General features: G+C 43.9%; 1 protein-coding gene across 2 annotated transcripts in view; it reads right to left on the bottom strand.

The window, feature by feature from the left end:
* LOC120913343 (cytochrome P450 2C8-like) overlaps positions 1-19,590 on the bottom strand; it is a 77,785-nt gene that overhangs the window by 28,280 nt on the left and 29,915 nt on the right. For both annotated transcript variants that reach the window (XM_040323214.1, XM_040323213.1), the window contains exons 2-5: positions 13,552-13,757; positions 7,590-7,752; positions 1,868-2,017; positions 1,431-1,591 (exon numbers count right to left, since the gene is read on the bottom strand). In XM_040323214.1, coding sequence (XP_040179148.1) covers positions 1,431-1,591; positions 1,868-2,017; positions 7,590-7,752; positions 13,552-13,731 — 654 coding nt within the window. In that variant the 5' untranslated portion in view covers positions 13,732-13,757. The remainder of the gene's footprint in view (positions 1-1,430; positions 1,592-1,867; positions 2,018-7,589; positions 7,753-13,551; positions 13,758-19,590) is intronic.

The raw sequence follows: 19,590 nt of genomic DNA, 5'->3' as shown, positions 1-19,590 counted from the left end.
GTTTTCAATATATATGACAAAATGTAATGATTTCTGCCAGGGTTGAGCAGAACTATATATATATAAATATATATATTAGGGCTGGGGAAATTAAAGATTAATTCTTTTGATCGATTAAAATTCTTGACGTCACCGGACAGCCTGGACAGTGAGACTTACCCTGCTGAATGCGAGCAAACTGCACTCATTGGATTGAGGTACCTTTGCATCAGGGGAAGGGGGCAAAAATAATCATTGTTTTCCTGTCCCAAGCAGTTTTGTGCAGACAATTATTTGTGTATCGGCAACATCTGTTCCGTGCGAAAGACTGTTCAGTTCTTCAGGGTATATTGTCAATAAAATGCGATCATGTCTGCTTCCAGAAAATGTAAACACTCTGATATGTCTGCGCCACTGGCCAAAGTGATGCCTACTTTCCTACTATAAAGTGACTGACAGTCAATATACTAGATACATTTTATAATTAAAGTTAAACTAACTTTCTATGTTTTTCCTAAAGTTTAATAAGAAAAAACTACTTACGTCAGTGCTACAGTTTGAATTTAAAACGTATTTGTGTGAACTGTGAAGTTAAGTCATGGATTGTGGAAACGAACTAGTGTCGGGTGATTGTATATAGTGTATACAACATTTACCACTGACTAATGCAGAGTTGCAATGCAGGGAGATCAGCTAAAAGTAGTTGGATATGTATGTGCGTTATAATTAATCGAAATTAGTCAATTAATCGATTAAAAAAAAAAACAACGATTAATCGAACACGAAAATTTTAATAGGTAACAGTCCTAATATATATATATATATATATATATATATATATATATATATATATATATATATATATATATATATATATATATATATAAAATCTTTTACATGATTTTTAAAGTGTTCACATGATTCTCAGCTGCATAAGGAGCTTAGAGAAGTGGGGGGTGAAGACTGCAGAGGGGTTTGTCAGCAGGAGGGCGAGCAATACACTGATCTTCCCGGTAAGGAGCTGTTCAGGGGGCACGCCAGCAGAGGTCTAACCAATAGAGTACAGGAAGGCTGTGTTCACAAGTAGAATACAGAAGCAAGCTGACCGTGCTGGGATGGATATGCTTCAATGCCTTGGTGTGATCAGTTTAAATAGGAAAGCAGAGGGACTGATAAGTTTACCTGGTATTTCACACAAAGGAAGGAATACAAAGAAAACAGGATGCATTTTAATACATAGTAAGTACATAGTAACACAGACACATATCCGAAATATGAAATGTTGGGATAACATACACTTTAAAGTGGTGCTAAAGTCTAAAGGTTTTTTACCTTAATGTAGAAAAATGTAGGCTACCATTGCTTGACTCCTTTAAACATGGCTACCCTTATAACAGCTTTCCTTTAGGCAGACACAAATCTTATTAGTGCGCACAAAGTAGTTGTTTTACCTGTCCAGCAATTGAGTTCCTAATTCTGAATGCATCTTTCAACATTGCAAGAAGACCGAGAAATTTCTTGTCCTCATAATCAAAACGTTGACCAAAGACAATGGAACAGATCACGTTTGACACCGCCAAAGTCACCAGGTATGTAGGGTCGAAAGGTGAACCTGGAGGAAAAATAAATTAAATTCCTTAAATCAAGTGAACCATTAATGGGGATGATTCGTTAAAACTAGAGAAAAGAAATGAAGTTGTTGTCCATAGTGACATAGTCTAATGGAGTTGTTGTCCATAGTGACCAATAAGAAGAAAACGTTAAACCTGATTGGCCGTCTTTTAACAACCAGCTTGTCAATATTATTGTATGCTTGGCTCAAATCAGATCTTTAAGATAATCACTCTAAAGCCTGAAGCTAAACAGGTTTTATACATTTCAAACCCACCTGCTTTTCTTCTAAACTCCTCTATAAGACAACGAGACTCTTCCTGGATCCGCTCTTCAACACTTCTCTTCCCCATCCCGAAGTTCCTCATTGTAGTGATGGAAAAGCGACGGAGCTGTTTCCAGCGCTCCCCATTACTAAGCATCACCCCTGTTGACAAAAGACAGCATTTTAAAATAATTATTAAATTGAAGAATACAGTATACAGTTTTAGATAAAATAGTTAAAAATGTATTTTTTTCTGTTTGTGTCCCATTAATTGGGGAGTTTTCCCTTAAATTTCTGTCTCAAAGGCACATAAAAGCTAACAAAACTTGACAGAATATACATACGTATGCTTTAAAGCTGCAGTCTAGGGGAAAGTCACCCAACCACAAAAAAGACAAAAAATACAGATAGATCCATATATAGTTGGTCACAAGCACAATTTTCATAGTTTTGTCTCTGTATGCCACCAGAATAAAAATAAACAAAAAAACAATACAAATGAATTTAAAGTGCAGACTTTCAGGTTTAATTCAAGGGGTTGAACATACAGTGCATTAAAAAAGTATTCATACGCCTTGAAATTTTCCACATTTTGTCATGTTATAACCAAAAACATAAATGTGGCACAAACACAAATTGTGAAGTGGAAGGAAACGGATTAATATTTTCCAATTTTTTTTACAAATACAGTATTTATCGGCATATAACACGCACAGGCATATAACACGCACCTTCGATTTAAGAGGGAAGTTTCAGGAAAAATCTTTACATTTTAAATAAAGAACTTTGACGCAAAATATCAATGCAGCCTGATCTATGACCTTCTGCAGCCTCTAAAAATTACCCATCAATGTAGCTTGATCAATGCCCATCTGCAGCTTCACAATTGCCCATCAATGCAGCTTTATCAATGCCCATCCACAGCCTCACAATTGCCCATCAATGCAGCTTGATCAATGCCCATCTGTAGCCTCCCCATTGCCATGAATGCAGCCTGATCAATGCCCATCTTAGGGAGGGGGTGGGATGATAGACAGAACTTGCAGAATTTGCAGGGTGAAAAGGTGAGTGTTATACCCCAATAAATACAGTAAATATGTGAAAAGTGTGATGTACATTTGTATTCAGCCCCTCCTGATTCAATACATTGAAGAACCACCTTTTGCTGCAATTACAAAGTGGCACATAATTGTGAAGTGGACGGAAAAGGATTAATATCTTCCAAAAATGTTTACAAATAAATATGTGAAAAGTGTGGTGTACATTTCTATTCAGCCCCTCCTGAGTCAATACATTGAAGAACCTGCTTTCACTGCAATTACAGGTGCAAGTCTTTTTGGGGATGTCTCTACCAGCTTTGCACATTTAGAGAGTGACATTTTTTCCCATTCTTCTTTGCAAAATAGCTCAAGCTCTGTCAGATTGGATAGAGAGCGTCTGTGAACAACAATTTTCAAGTCTTGCACAGATTCTCAATTGGATTTAGTTCTGGACTTTGACTGGGCCATTCCAACACATGAATATGCTTTGATCTAAGCCATTCCATTGTAGCTCAGGCTGTATGTTTTGTGTCATTGTCCTGTTGGAAGTTGAGCCTCCGTCCCAGTCTCAAGTCTCCGCCCCAGTCTCAAGTCTTTTGCAGACTCAACAGGTTTTCTTCTAAGATTGCCCTGTATTTGGCTCCATCCATCTTCCCATCAACTCTGATCAGCTTCTATGTTCCAGCTGAAGAGAAGCATCCCCAAAACATGATGTTGCCACCACCATGTTTCACGTGGGGAGGGTGTGTTCTGGGTGATGTGTAGTGTTAGTTTTCCGCCACACATAGTGTTTTGCTTTTAGGCCAGAAAGTAAAATTTTGGTCTCATCTGACCAGAGCACCTTCTTCCACATGTTTGCTGTGTCCCCCATATGGCTTCTCACAGACTGCAAAAACATGACTTCTTATGGCTTTCTTTCTCGAATGGCTTTCTTTTTGCTACTCTTCCATAAAGGCCAGATTTATGGAATGCAAAAATAATAGTTGTCCATTTGACAGACTCTCCCATCTGAGTTGTGGATCTCTGCAGCTCCACCGGAGTCTTGAGTTACCATGGGCCTTCTTGGCTGCTTCTCTGGATAAATACTCTCCTTGTCCGGCCTGTCAGTTTAGGTGGACAGCCAAGTCTTGGTAGGTTTGCCATACTTTTTACCATTTTCGGATGATGGATTGAACAGTGCTCTGTGAGATGTTCAAAGCTTGGGATATTGTTTTTATATCCTTGCTTCAAACTTCTCCACAACTTTATCCCTGACCTATATGGTGTGTTCCTTGGCTTTCATTATGCTGTTTGTTCACTAAGGTTCTCTAACAAACATCTGAGGGCTTCACAGAACAGATGTATTTATACAGAGAATAAATTAAACACCGGTGTACTCTTTTTACTAATTAGGTGACTTCTGAAGGCAATTGGCGCCACTAGATTGTAGTTAGGGGTATAAGAGTTAGGGGGCAGAATACAAATGCACACCACACTTTTCAGATTTTCATTTGTAAAACAAAATAAAAACTATTTTTATATTTTCTTTCCACTTCAGAATTATGTGCCACTTTGTGTTGGTCTATCACAAAAACATCCCAATAAAATACATTCAAGTTTTTGGTTGCAACATGATAAAATGTGGAAAAGTTAAAAGGGTATGAATACTTTTTCAAGGCACTGTAAATATCAAGTACAAGTTTTAGGAACTGCAACCACCTTTATACACACTCCCCCCATTTTCAGGGGCTCAAATGTAATTGCTCCTGAGAGAGAGAGAGAGAGAGAGAGAGAGAGAGAGAGAGAGAGAGGGGAGACAGTCTACAAGTCTGTTGTGCTGGAGGAAACTGGAGCTAAAGTGTATATTAAGTCCCAATTGATTCACCTATTTGTTTCAGGGCATCCTATAATTTCCTTACCCATCCAAGTTGAATTTCTCTCAATAAATAAATTATATTAAAAAAACAAAGCTGTGTCCGTGCCCAATTTGTATAAGTGGAGTGGATACAAAACTCATATATGCATTTACATATACAACCATACAATATTTAATGTACTCTGCTATTTTAGCAATTATTGACATACAATTGTGTTACAGCTGACATCTACTATGGACATTGTGAGACCTCTAGGGTTACACATCCCCACCCATGCCATGTCTGCCTTCCGGTTGTCCCCTGGTGGTGGCTGTGGTTGGTTCATTCCTTCCCCTCAGCTCCCGTGCTACACATCTGTCTCTGCCGCCCTCTGGAAATTCAGCAATTGGTACTCTGGCTTTTGCCGATTGGTGAGTATGGTGTCTTTTACCTTAAGGCCCCTCCTACCATTTGCCCAATACTCATTACTGTGTTATACATCTTTTCTGTCTATTTTAGATACATCTGACACGCTTCCACCCCTGAAGAAGCGAGCTATGTCTCCCAAAATGCCTTGGGTTTACTAGATTCAGGTGTATACTATATGCTATTTACATGTTTCATTGCAATTGTTTACCATGTGGATTATTTTATCGGCTCAGCAACTGTCTATGTTATTCATGTATGTGTGATTACCCTCTGAATAAATGCTCAATTGTGTTTACTTTTATTCTTATTGGCAAACTATGCTCACCTCATATAAAGTCTAAAGTCTATTTGTTGAAGCAATATCTAATGTCTTCCTGTTCAAATATGTTGTGATAAGTCAACAGTTTTGATGGAATGCACTTACTTTTTTGGTATATAAATTATATTGTCAAATGTATTGGGACACCAACTCTTCTGGGAAGGCTGTCCACAAGGTTTAGATGTATGTCTATGGGATTGTTTGACTATTCTTCCAGAAGCACATTTGTGTGGTCAGGTACGGATGTTGGATGAAAAGGCCTGGCTCACAGTCTCCACTCTAATTGATCCCAAAGATGTTCTATAGGGTTGAGGTCAGGACTCTGTGCAGGCCAGCTCCTCCACCCCAAACTCGCTCATCCATGACTTTATGGACCTTGCTTTGTGCACTAGTTCAAATCATTTGGTGGAGGGGGGATTATGGTGTGGGGTTGTTCTCTTAGGCCTCGTACACACGGACGGACTGTCCGCTGAAAAAGGTCCGCCGGACCGTTTTCAGCAGACATGTCCGCCCAGAGATTTCTGTCTGATGGTTCACACCATCAGACAGAAATCCGCGCATACACGATACGCGGTGACGTGGCCGCGCCGTCGCTGCGACGATTACGCGGCGACGTGCGCGGCCCTGGAAGGTCAATGCTTCCACGCATGCGTCGAATCACTTCGACGCATGCGAGGGATGGCGGCCGAGTGGACATGTATGGTGAGTCTGTACAGACGACCGAACATGGACAGGCTTCCAGCGGACATGTTTCTTAGCATGCTAAGAAATTTTTGTCCGCTGGAAAACGGTCGGCTGGACAAATGTCCGCTGGAAACCTGTCCGGTCGGCCGTACTCACGATCGAACATGTCTGCTGAAACTGGTCCGCGGACCAGTTTCAGCAGACATGTTCGGTCGTGTGTACGGGGCCTTAGGGGTTGCGCTTGGCCCCTTAGTTCCAATGAAGGGAACTCTTAAGGCGTCAGCATACCAAAACATTCTGGACAATTTCATGTTCCCAACTCAGTGCCTGACCTCACAAATGCACTTCTGAAAGAATGGTCAAACATTCCCATAGACGCACTCATTAACCTTGTGGACAGCCTTCCCAGAAGAGTTGAAGCTGTTATAGCTGTAAAGGGTGGGCCAACTCAATATTGAACCCTACGGACTAAGACTGGGATGCCATTAAATTTCATGTAAAGACAGGCGTCCCAATACTTTTGACATTATAGTGTATATTTTTTTCCAAAACTCTGCCTGTCCTCTAGCAGCAGCGGTGTACGGTCCTTACTGCTGCACTGAACAGACCTAATGTAATAATGTTAGTGCAGGGATGGGTCCATGACAACCTAAGCTCAGAGTAAGTGGGTTGACTGACTGGGGACATCTAATAGTTAAAAGAAATGATTGCAGAAAACTTTTCTGAGTTGAAGCAAAGTTATTTTGTTTTGTTTATTTTTAAGTTGTACTGTTACTAGTGCAATACATATATATATTTTTTTTTACCTGAAGTTCAGCTTTATGTTAGTTCTGAAGGCATCCCATGCATATCAAGAGATACAGTAAAACCTTGGTTTGAGAGTAACTTGGTTTAAGAGCGTTTTGCAAGACAAGCAAAATTGTTTTAATAAATTTTGCCTTGATATACAAGCGATGTCTTGATATAAGAGTAGCGTCATGTCACTACTGAGTATAAAAAAGAAGAGAGGAGCCTCTAAGTGTAGCAATATGGTTACATTTATTGTAGGTACAACATTTAGCAACTTATTGCTACACATAGAGGAGCCTCTCTTCTCTTTTATACCCTGTAAAAAAAATGCTTTGATATACAAGTGCTTTGGATTACAAGCATGTTTCTGGAACGAATTATGCTCGCAAACCAAGGTTTTACTGTATCAGAATTTTTTGGTGAGAAACATGGAGACTGCCACTGCTGTCTCCTCAGGGAATGATAGTTGCCAGGCCCTTTATACCGATACTCTTGCTTCAGTTCTTTGAGTTGCTCAATACCTGTTTCATGTCAGTGAATTATAAATGATTAAAGTGGATCAGCATAACGGGTTAGTTTTTAATAGCTCCCATTGTTTTCTTAGGAAAGGTTTAAATACGATTAGAGGTGTCACATACCATAGTCTTTAAACACAAGTTGTGCTCCCGGAACTTTTGCTCTGTCACCGAAAACATCTGAATTGTCCACTAGAGCCTCCTTCACAGCATCAAATCCATGTAGGACCACTGCTGTCCTGCTCCCCAAGTGGACAGTAAACACATCTCCATGGATCTTCGCAAGCTGTGGCCAAAACAAAAAAAACACCATTTGTAATTGATATACCTACTCTGAACTTCACACCTGCTGTCTGTAATATGTAGAGAAGCCTTTAAAGGGAAGATGGTCTCCGATATAGTTGGTACTACCTACATTTTTATGTATTTGTGTGCTAACCAACGATGTATCATGGCCTAGGCCAACAAGGCCTAGGTCACGGGCAGCACGGAAAGAGTCCCCGCCGGCTTGCTCTACACAGTTAGGCCGGGTACACACGGGCAAACATGTACGATGAAACCGGTCCGTCGGACCGTTTTCACCATACATGTCTGCACGGGGACTTCTGTACGATGGCTGTACTAACCATCGTACAGAAGTCCGCGCGTAAACAATACGCGTGGCGTGTCCGCGCCGTCGCCGCGACGATGACGCAGCGACGTGGGCGGGCCTGCCTTTTAAATGCTTCCACGCATGCGTCAAAGTCATTCGACGCATGCGAGGGACGGCGGGTGCTCGGACATGTACGGTAGGTCTGTACTGACGACCATACATGTCCGAGCGGGCAGGATTCCAGCGGACGGTTTTAAAACAAGTCCAGGAATATTTGCCCGCTGGGAATAGGCCTGGCGGGAAAATGTTTGCTGGAATTATGCCCGCTCGCGCCTACACACGACCGAACATGTATGCTGAAACTGGTCCGCGGACCAGTTTCAGCATACATGTTTGGTCGTGTGTACGGGGCCTTAGTGTAGCGCCAGTCTTATGGGGCGGACTGGGCTGAGAGGCAAATTAGTCTAGCGCCCCTCAGCACTGCTTCCGGTATGCAGGCAGCTAGCATTCTGCAACTGTAGGGGGGGCTCTGCTTCTAACTTTGACTGTCCCATCATCCTGGACTACAAACTTTCCTCACTGTGTTGGGAATCCCGGCCGTGTGTATGCTCCATCGCAGTTTTTCCCATAGGAAAACTGCCAAAAACCGCCGGGCAAAAGTCCGCCGGTTTTCCCAGCGGGAAAAAAGAGAACTGGTTCTCTTTTTTTGTCTGGCGTTTTTTGGGCAGTTTTCCCATCGGAAAAACTGCGAGGAGCATACACACGGCCGGGATTCCCAGGCCAAAATCTCTCCTCGCAGTTTTCCCGTCGGCAAAACCGGACGTGTGTACAAGGCTTTAGTGCTCTCCATAAAATTCATAAAATCCATAAAATTTGTTGCTACGGAGTCCGCCAGCTCAGCGGGCGACCTCTCCACTGACCTCCGCTAAGCCGGCGGATGACAGGTCCCTCTCTGCTCACTGAGCAGGGAGGGGCTTGTCCAGCATCTGTCTCCTATGGAGAGATCGGACGAAAACGGACAACATGTCCGTTTTCATCAGGTCTCATCCGATCCGCCATTGACAGATGGCGACGTATCGCCATCCGTCTGATTGTAGAGGATCGGATCGGGTCGGATGTCAGCGGACATGTCACCGCTGACATCCAACGCTCCATACAGATGTATGGAACAGCCGTTCAGGTCCACCGACAAAACTGACAGGCGGACCTGAACGGTCTGACCGTGTGAAAGGGGCCTAAAATCATTACAATCTACAAAGTGTTCCATTTTAGAAAACAAAGTTATAAAATGTTTTCTTCCACAAAGATCGTTATTTAAAGTAGTAATAAACCCCAAAAATATACACTGACCAGCCATAACATTATGATGACCCACTTAATAATGAGAAGGTCCCCCTTTTGGTGCCAAAACAGTCAATTTTATTACCAAAACAACTCTGAATCATCGTGGCATGGACACCACTAGACCTCTAATGGGCCGTACACACGACCGAACATGTCTGCTGAAACTGGTCCGCGGACCAGTTTCAGCAGACATGTTCGGTCGTGTGTAGGCCCGAGCGGACAGGATTCCAGCATACATTTGCCCGCCGGGCCTTTTTCCAGCGGGCAAATATTTCTGGACTTGTTTTAAAACAGCCCGCTGAAATCCTGCCCGCTCGGACATGTTCGGTCGTCTGTACAGACCTACCGTACATGTCCGAGCGCCCACCATCCCTCGCATGTGTCGAATGACTTTGACGCATGCGTGGAAGCATTGAACTGGCAGCGCCGCCCACGTCGCCGCGTCATCGTCGCGGTGATGGCGTGGACACGCCCCGCGTATTGTTTACGCGCGGATTTCTGTATGATGGTGAGTACAGCCACCATACAGAAATCCCCAGGCAGACATGTACGGTGAAAACGGTCCGGCGGACCGGTTTCATCGTACATGTATGCTCGTCTGTACGCGGCCTGAGAGTATGTTGTGGTATCTGGCACCCAGTCAGTAGCAGATCCTTTAAGTCCTATAAGTTGCGAGATGGAACCTCTATCAAAGATCACTGGGCACAGTGCCCTACTTTTAGGGACCATTCTCATGTGGACGTAGAAGAAACGTGGGCAAAAAACAGCTTTATTGCAAATGTGTGACTTGCTTGCATGCTATTATTTCTTAATGGCACCTCAAATGTGGGTAGCAGCTGTGCGTTTTTCATGTGTGAAAAAACATGCTTGGCTTGGTTTATGAGCTTCTTTTAGCACATTTTTGGAGCGGAGGGAAGCCCATTCAAATGAATGGTGCAACTACAAAAGAGTAACGGTAGCGTTGTTCAAGTGTGAACGGGGCCCTAAGGGAGCTAACCTAGCAAGGCCATACATAGTGCAGAGTTCAAAGGTCAGCTTTACAAGCCGACCTCAATGCTCTGTCTGATTGGGCGACTAAGTGGCAGATGAGGTTTAATGTAGATAAATGTAAAGTTATGCACTTGGGGTCTAAGAATATGCATGCATCATACATACTAGGGGGAGTACAACTGGGGGGGTCTGTAGTGGAGAAGGATCTGGGGGTTTTAGTTGATCATAAGCTCAATAATGGCATGCAATGCCAAGCTGCGGTTTCCAAAGCGAGCAAAGTCCTTTCTTGTATTAAGAGAGGTATGGACTCCAGAGACAGAGATATAATTTTGCCCCTGTAAAAATCATTAGTAAGACCTCATCTGGAATATGCAGTTCAGTTTTGGGCACCAGTTCTCAAAAAGGATATAGGAGAACTGGAGAAAGTGCAGAGAAGAGCAACCAAACTGATAAGAGGCATGGAGGAGCTCAGCTATGAGGAAAGATTAGAGGAACTAAATTTATTCACTCTTGAGAAGAGGAGAATAAGGGGGGATATGATCAACATGTACAAATATATAAGAGGTCCATACAGTGAACTTGGTGTTGAGTTATTCACTTTACGGTCATCACTGAGGACAAGGGGGCACTCTTTACGTCTAGAGGAAAAGAGATTTCACCTCCAAATACGGAAGGGTTTTTTCACAGTAAGAGCTGTGAAAATGTGGAACGGACTCCCTCCAGAGGTGGTTCTGGCCAGCTCAGTAGATTGCTTTAAGAAAGGTCTGGATTCTTTCCTAAATGTACAGAATATAACTGAGTACTAAGATTTGTAGGTATAGTTGATCCAGGGTAAATCCGATTGCCTCTCGGGGGATCAGGAAGGAATTTTTTCCCCTGCTGTAGCAAATTGGATCATGCTCCGCTGGGGTTTTTTGCCTTCCTCTGGATCAACTGTGGGTATGGAGTTGGGTGTATAGGATTTTACTGTGTTTTTTTATTTTGTTTTTTGTGGTTGAACTGGATGGACTTGTGTCTTTTTTCAACCTGACTAACTATGTAACTATGTAACTATGTAGCTTACACCAGTCAGCAGTATGCAGTGCAGAGTTTAGACAGTGGCTGCTAACATATATAACTCAGTGTAGATCCTGACATGTTCCCTGTGCCCAGCTGCCAATGCCCCCCTTTCATCGGCTCCTGCAGTAGAATGCATTTTTTTAATTATTATTTTGCCCTTCCCTTTCTTTATGTATTGTGCTCCTGAGCCCTGCATTCTTTATGTAGCATACTCCTGAGCCCTGAATTCTTCATGTAGTGCGCTCCTGGGCCCTGCATTCTTCATGTAGTGCACTCCTGAGCCCTGCACTCTTTATGTAGCACGCTCCTGAGCCCTGAATTCTTCATGTAGTGCACTCCTGAGCCCTGCATTCTTCATGTAGTGCACTCCTGAGCCCTGCACTCTTTATATAGCACGCTCCTGATCCCAGCATTCTTCATGTAGTGTGCTCCTGAGCCCTGCATTCTTTATGGAGTGCACTCCTGAGCCCTGCATTCTTTATGTAGCATGCTCCTGAGCCCTGCATTCTTCATTTAGTGGGCTCCTGAGCCCTGCATTCTTCATGTAGTGCACTCCTGAGCCCATCATTCTTCATGTAGTGCACTCCTGAGCCCTGCATTCTTCATGTAGTGCACTCCTGAACTCAGAATTCTTCATGTAGTGCACTCCTGAACTCAGCATTCTTCATGTAGTGCACTCCTGAGCCCAGCATTCTTCATGTAGTGCACTCCTGAACTCTGCACTGAACTGCACTGCACTGCACTGAACCCATGTTGATGGGGACAAGGGCCTCATCCCCACAACCCTTGCCCGGTGGTTGTGGGGGTCTGCGGGCGGGGGGCTTATCGGAACCTGGAAGCCCCCTTTAACAAAGGGGACCCCCCAGAATCCGCCCCCCCCTATGTGAATTGGTAACAAGGTACATTGTACCTCTACTATTTCACAAAAAAAGTATCAAAAAAAGGTAAAAAAACACAGACAGCTTGGGAAAAGTCCTTTAATAAAAAATAAAAAAATAAATTCCAGCGGTGTACATCCTTCTACGACCAGAACCCACGCTACCCGCCGCTATGAACGATACAGCCTCCTCCATAGAAGGCTCCCAGGTGAATGACGCGTGAGCCGTGTGACATTTCTTTTAAAACCGAATACCACCAAAAAAGCTCTATTTGTGGGAAAAAAGGACCTTTATTTTGTTTGGGTACAGCGTCGCACGTCCGCGCAATTGTCAGTTAAAGCGACGAAGTGCCGAATTGCAAAAAATGGCCTGGTTGTTGAGCAGCCAATTGTTCCGGGTCTGACGTGATTAAAGTGTTTGTTAACCCCCCAAAAAAATACAGATCCTGATCTTTTAAAGCAGATTAAACGGCACAGTGCTGGTACTGTGTAATCTGCCCCCCTCTAAACTGTAAAAACAAAACTGAACCTGCCACTGCCTGTATGTCCCTCTCTATCTAAACTGACCACAAACTGGTCAAAGTGCATTGCTCCATCATAAACTGTCCTGCTCTTCTCTCCTCCCTCCCCCCCTCACCCCCTCCTTCCTGCCTGTCAGCGACCTCTCTGTCTCAACTCTGCCCTGCTCCCTCCGCTATTATTAAAAATAAAAAAACAAAAATAGTTTTAGAGGCTGGCATACAACATTGTGTAAATCCTTTCTAAAAAAGAGTATTCTAAATAGCTATTTAGAGCTGTCTTCAGGCCGGTCACGTGACTTGCGGCCACTTTACAGCTCTGAGACAGCTACTGCGGGAGGAGCCGAGTGGCCACATGATCTCCCCAGCTCAGAGGAAGATCATCAGAGGAAGATCATGGTCTCTCCTGCAGTAGCTGTGTATCGGAGCTGTAAAGCGGCCGTGAGTCACGTGACCGGCCTGAAGACTGCTCTAAATAGCTATTTAGAATGCTTGTTTTTATAAAGGATTAACACAGTGTGCTATGCCAGCCTCTAATAGAGCGGCTGGCAGTTTTTAAACAAAAAGGCTTAACAAACACTTTAACTCATTGCACTTTTCATAATTGCCTCCAATGTGAACACATGAAACATCTGCATTTGGTCCCTCTTATCTCAGTGGTCATGTACCTTCTGCCCCCCTGTAGTTTCTCCCATACACTCTTACCTTTTTGAAGGACTTGGTCAGATCTTTCATGTTCAGCTGCAGTACATTTCCCAAAAAAGGAAGAGGGGTGGGCCCTGGGGGAAGGTGCCAATCATTTTTATTTCTACTCCTCATAAAGAATATTATAAGACAAGTGACACAGAAAGCTAGGATCAGCGTGCTAGAATCCATGAAATCCATTGATCTTGAAATTTGCTGCCAATACCCTGCCACGTAAAAAAACATAACAAACTATATTAACAATGGACCACACGCAACACTGTTTATATGCATCATTTTATATACCTTAAAGTGGAAGTAAACCCTCCTATTGTTTTCAGCCAAGGAAGCGGCCATCTTGACCTCTGTTTAATCTGCAACTGCCATGATGTTGTACATGTGACCTGTTATGAAACCAGCCATTGGATGGTTTGGCAGTTTGGTTGAGAGCACAAACAAATGTGACAGCTAGCATTTCCGGCATGCCGGGAATGTTCACTGTTTTTGTAACTATGAAATTGAAGGGTTTACTTCCACTTTAACATGACTTATCAGCAGTCTAACTAAATCAGATGCAATGTTCTGAGGGCAGAGATTAAACTGTTTATGTCTGGAAATCCATATGCTTTATGTGGGAATGACACTGTCTTTCTGCAGATTTGTCGGATCTGATGCTGCAAGGTTGCAATTTTTTACAGAGCATGGTGATCTGGGACAATACACATTTGTACATGGTGACTGCATCCCTGCTGGACCCAACATAGTATTTTTGTCATTGTATTGAGGACTCTGGTTCAGTTCAGCAGGGAAAATCAGGAAGGGTTCTCAATCTTCTGGAACTAGGCTGTTGCTAGGGTCCTTTCATACAGGGTTTCCGACTAGGTCCACATGTTGATTTTTCAGGTGGACCTGATCAAAGCTCTATGCAGGTCTACAGGCAGGTAGATCCACCTAAGCCCCCATTCACATTGGTGTGATTTAATAGGTGAAATTACATTTCAAATCAGAGCCTATTGCAGGCAATAGGAGCATCCAAATCAACGCTACACCGATATCCAACAGTAGTTCCTGCATTACTTTTGGTGACTTCAATAGACATCTGTGCAGGAACCTACACAGATGTCTTTCAAGTTGCTCCCGAAATCAGACTGAAATGTGGCTTTAAAATTGATGAACTTGCACGATTTCAAAGCCATGTTCAGTGTGAACGAGGACTACAGCTGAATCTATCCAGGTCCGAAAATAAAGAGAAAAGGATTGCATCCATATTTATTGTTCTGGTCCTAATCATGATGGATTAGAGGTAGCCTGATGTAAACGGACAGTTTGTTTACATCCTGCATCCCATAGATCCAACATGGGTCCTCCACAGTCCGCTCTCAAAATGCAGACAAAAACTGAACAGGCATGGAAGTCACAAAGGTGACATCCATCCCATTCTGCTCTGAGCAGGGTATCTGTGAGTAGGGAGCAAGCCCACATGAAGGGACCCTAAGACAGCATTGATCCTAATAACCAAAGATAGCCTTTCTCAAACTTCTTACTCTGGAGGAACCAGTGAAATAATATTCAGGTCTTGGGGAACCCCTACTAAAAATTATTATATCTACAGACAGTGTAACTATATTGCCCATTTCAGCTCCAGAAGATTAAATTCATTATTTTCTTCAAATTCCTACAAACAATACCCCTTATTGACAGCGTGAAAAAAGTATGAAATCTTTGCAACTATATTAAAAATAAAAAAATCCCATGTATATAACTATTCGCAGCCTTTGCTCAATACTTTGTTGAAGCACCTTTGGCACCAATTACAGCCTCAAGTCTTTTTGAGTATGATGCTACAAGCTTGGCACACCTATTTTTGGTCCGTTTCTCCCATTCCTCTTTGCAGGACCTCTCAAGCTCCATCGAGTTGGATGGGGAGTGTCGGTGAACAGTCATTTTCAGATCTCTCCAGATGTTAAATCGGGTTCAAGCCTTGGCTCTGGCTGGGCCATTCAAGGACATTCACAAAGTTGTCCCGTAGCCACTCCTTTGTTATCTTGGCTGTGTGCTTATAATCCTTGTCTTGTTGGAAGATAAACCTTCGCCCCAGTCTGAGGTCCAGGGTGTTCTAGAGCAGGTTTTCATCAAAGATGTCTCTGTACATGGCTGCATTCATCTTTTCATCGATCCTGACTAGTCTCCCAGTTCTTGCTACTGAAAAACATCCCCACAGCATGATGCTACCACCACAATGCTTCACTGTAGGGTCTGGAGGGTCTTGAATGTAACCCGATCCTTCACGGCTAGCCAATAGAGGGTCCTCAGGGACGAGTGATTGAATCCCAGGTTTTTTTTCCCATTACCAGTCTGGCTGCTGTGTTCTGGACGAGTGGACGCGAAATTTGGTATTTGGGAAGTCCGAGGTAGAGGGAATTTGCGTAGTCGAGTCGGGAATTGATGATTATTCCAACTACTACTGCTGTGTCTCCTTCCAGGATGAAGGGGATGAGTCTACGCAACAGGCGAAGAAGGTGGTGAGATCCACTGACTACTGATCCTATTTGTGCATCCATAGTCATGTCTGAGTCAAAGATGAGGATTTTGACTTTGGTGCTGGGGTGATGGTTTGTCCAAGGATGGTGGGCGGTGTGCATGTTGTGCTATGGTTTTTCGTTCGGTTTGCGTGGAGAAAGAGAAGTTCTGTTTTAGAACCATTAAGTTTGAGGGAGCTCTCCATCATCCAATCGTCGATCAATGAGAGGCAGTTTTCCAGTGCGTGGTATTGGTCTTTTTTCTTGGTGATGCAAAGCAGGGCCGATCCTAGGCAGGGTGCACAGGGTGCTTTGCACCCAGGCGCCTGCAGAGATGGGGGCGCCAAAGTGGCAGAGTTCTCCGCTCCCTCCTTCTCTCCTTGTTTGTGTCCGTCCAGAACTAGTGTTCTGAGCATAGGTGTGTATCTGTCCAGAACTGATGTGTCTCTGACCATCTCCTGTACTATGTCTACAGTCTCTGACCATCTCCTGTACTATGTCTGCAGTCTCTGACCGTCTCCTGTACTATGTCTGCAGTCTCTGACCATCTCCTGTACTATGTCTGCAGTCTCTGACCATCTCCTGTATCATGTCTGCAGTCTCTGACCCTCTCCTGTATCATGTCTGCAGTCTCTGACCATCTCCTGTATCATGTCTGCAGTCTCTGACCATCTCCTGTATCATGTCTGTAGTATGTCTGGGGCTCTTTTTAACAGACTTTCTAACAGAAGCCCTCTCTGTGTCCATCGGAGAGGCCCCCCCCCTCCAGGTCCCAATAAAGTACTCTGCTTCTCTTCCTGTATTTTGTTTATTGTTAAGAGATCATGTAAGGATCCCAGGGTAATGAAGACTTTGTGGGGGAGCATCTCTGTGGTTGAGTCATTGCCATAGAAACATTTGTAGGGGAGTTTAAGGGAAGGAGTTAGTAAAATGATCACGCCCATGTGGGGCGCCAGAAATATTTCTGCACCCAGGCGCCTGTGACCCTAGGATCGGCCCTGATGCAAAGGTAAAGTTGGGTGTCATCAGTGTAGGAGTGATAGAGCAGGTCCTGTTTGCTGATGAATTTGCTGATGAATTTGAGGAATGGGTGAAGGCAGATGTTGAAGAGCACAGGCGACAGGGGTGATCCTTGAGGGACCCTGCATGTAATTTTACGCGCTTCAGAAGTGAAAGCTCCTAGTTTCACTTTCTGGGATCGATTCTCTAGGAAAAATGCAAACCAGAGTAGATCGGAGTCTGCGACTCCGGCTACTTCTGCGAGACGAGTAAGCAGAGTTTTGTGGTCTACTGTGTCATCACAGATTTTGAGAAGTGCAGTTTCTGTCCCGTGGCCTGGGCGGAAACCAGATTAATTCTTAGAAGTTGCTCTTTTCGTAGTATTTTTTGGATGGTGGTTGGTAGTGTTGAGGCGGTATTCATTAGGCTGCGGAGGGTGTCAGCTGAGTATTTGATGGTGCGCATGATGGGAAAGTGCTCTCTGGTGTGTGTTTGGCTGCTCCACCATTTACTCACCCACTCGGTGGTGGAGTGTTTTCTGTCCTTGGTGGACATGGCTGGGGTGGCTACTCCCTGCTGTCGGAGGCTCAGCGGGCAGGCGGCCTCTATGATTTTGCTCAGGGGCTCTCTACTGCAGTGTCCTTGGCACGGTCCGGCTTGGCTAGATTGGGCTCAGCTCTGAGTAGCCTGGAGCGGTTAAGCTCGAGGTCCCATGTAGCTGCTTGGGCTCAGCCCCAGAGTGAAGTCGGCAGGGGCGGTGGGTGGTTGTATGGTGGTGGAGGGAGTAGCGGTGACTGATGCTGCAGAGGTTTGCTACATGTCAGAGTGCTGAAAGTGAGCGCCCGGGTGTAGCAAGATGGGCGCTACCAGGCCGGATCCACGGTTCGTCCTTCAGGCTGCCGATTCGGAGTGACCCAGTGGGGGCAAGAGGCAATCGACAGGCGAGCGGGTGAAGTCTGGTGGTTTTACCAGGCGGAATCGTTTCAGGGAGGCTGGGAGAAGGTGCTGAGGTCGAGGCTGGGTGGACCAAGATGGCCGCCACAGCCGGAGCTAGGCCCGGAGCCGCGGTCTATCCAAAACAAGCAGCTGAAGTTACGGCTTTGGGTGACATTCTGACAGGCTGGGGGGAGCTCGGAGGTGGAGACAGCAAGGCAGACCCATTAGAGGGAGAAAAGAGGAGGAAAATATTGCAGGATGGCAGAAGCTAGGCCGCAGACACGGTCTATCCTGCAGGCAGCTGCAGTTACAGAAAGACGCCCAGATGGCGGCTTTGGGCGATGTGCTGACAGGCGGAGGGAGCGCCGGGGTCTATGGGGATAGCAGTAGACAACCAGGCAGGCCCACTCTGGGGAGAAAAGTCGCGGATAGCCGGAGCTCTTCACTCACACGTCCATTCAGCTGGAGAGTGACTCTGATTGTGATATCTTGCGCTTACCCTTAAGAACCAGTTGAGGTGCTGCTACTTTTAAAAATCAAAATACTCAATTCCAAATATGTACAACAAATAAGTGTGCAATTCTAAAAATATTAAAGAATATACCTGAAAGTGAAGTGTCCAAATTCGTATTAGCGAAAACAAACAATAAATGTGTTGTCCATAGGTGCTCCTTATATGGATTCATGAATATAAATGCTTTACTGTGATGTTATTTCTTATTACCCGTACACACGATACGAAAAATACTGCTTTTGATGCGATCTCATGATAATCGGATCATTATTACAGAGCTTTCGAGAGCCGATACCAGAGCATATGATTTTTGTTTATTCAGTACAGTTGTCATCCGAAAATACAATACAAATACAGTACAACATATGACATCACTTCCGTTTATTTTTATTCTGTCATACGAGAATTTTCGTTACTTTAGTAAACTCTTCAGGTTCGATATACGACTAGAATGCAAAAAAAAAATGGACGATCTGTCGTCCGATTTTTGGATTGTGTGTACGGGGCATTAGACAAAAGGAATCGCAAGCCCTTTAATAGAAGGGATGGATCCTTTTATTGAAAATGTCTCCGGGGCTCCATTCTGTGACGTCACCACGCACCAGCCAGCAGGGCGAGGTTCGTGGCTGTGTTTGAGTATCTTCTATTGTTTTGATTTTTATAAGTGCACTATGAAGTTTCTCCTTCCCTGATATCTTCATATGCAGGGGAGCATTTATAGCAGGATTATCGGTGGAGCTGGAAGTATAAGAAAAACATTTTCATATCCAGGCAAAGTAAATACTGCTAGTAAAGGGAGCCTTCTTGCTGAAGCTGGAGGAGTGGAACATCGCAGTTGATTTCAATTACATAAGCGTGTTTGATCCCTATCATCTGGCATCCATCCCTTCAGGTAAGAGGTTTATGATTCCTTTTGTCTAAGAGATAACATCACAGAAAGGTATGAATCTATATAAGGAGTACCTATGGACAACAATTGTATTTGTTTTTTTGCTAATATGAATTTGAACACTTTACTTTTAAGCATATTCTTTAATATTGTTAGGATTGCACACTTATTTGTTGTATATGTTTTTAAAAAAAAGTATTTAG

Source organism: Rana temporaria, chromosome 9 (genome assembly GCF_905171775.1).
Source record: "Rana temporaria chromosome 9, aRanTem1.1, whole genome shotgun sequence".
Lineage (NCBI taxonomy): Eukaryota > Metazoa > Chordata > Amphibia > Anura > Ranidae > Rana > Rana temporaria.
Note: the sequence above shows the minus strand (reverse complement) of the source record. Positions and strands in the feature narration are given on the sequence as shown.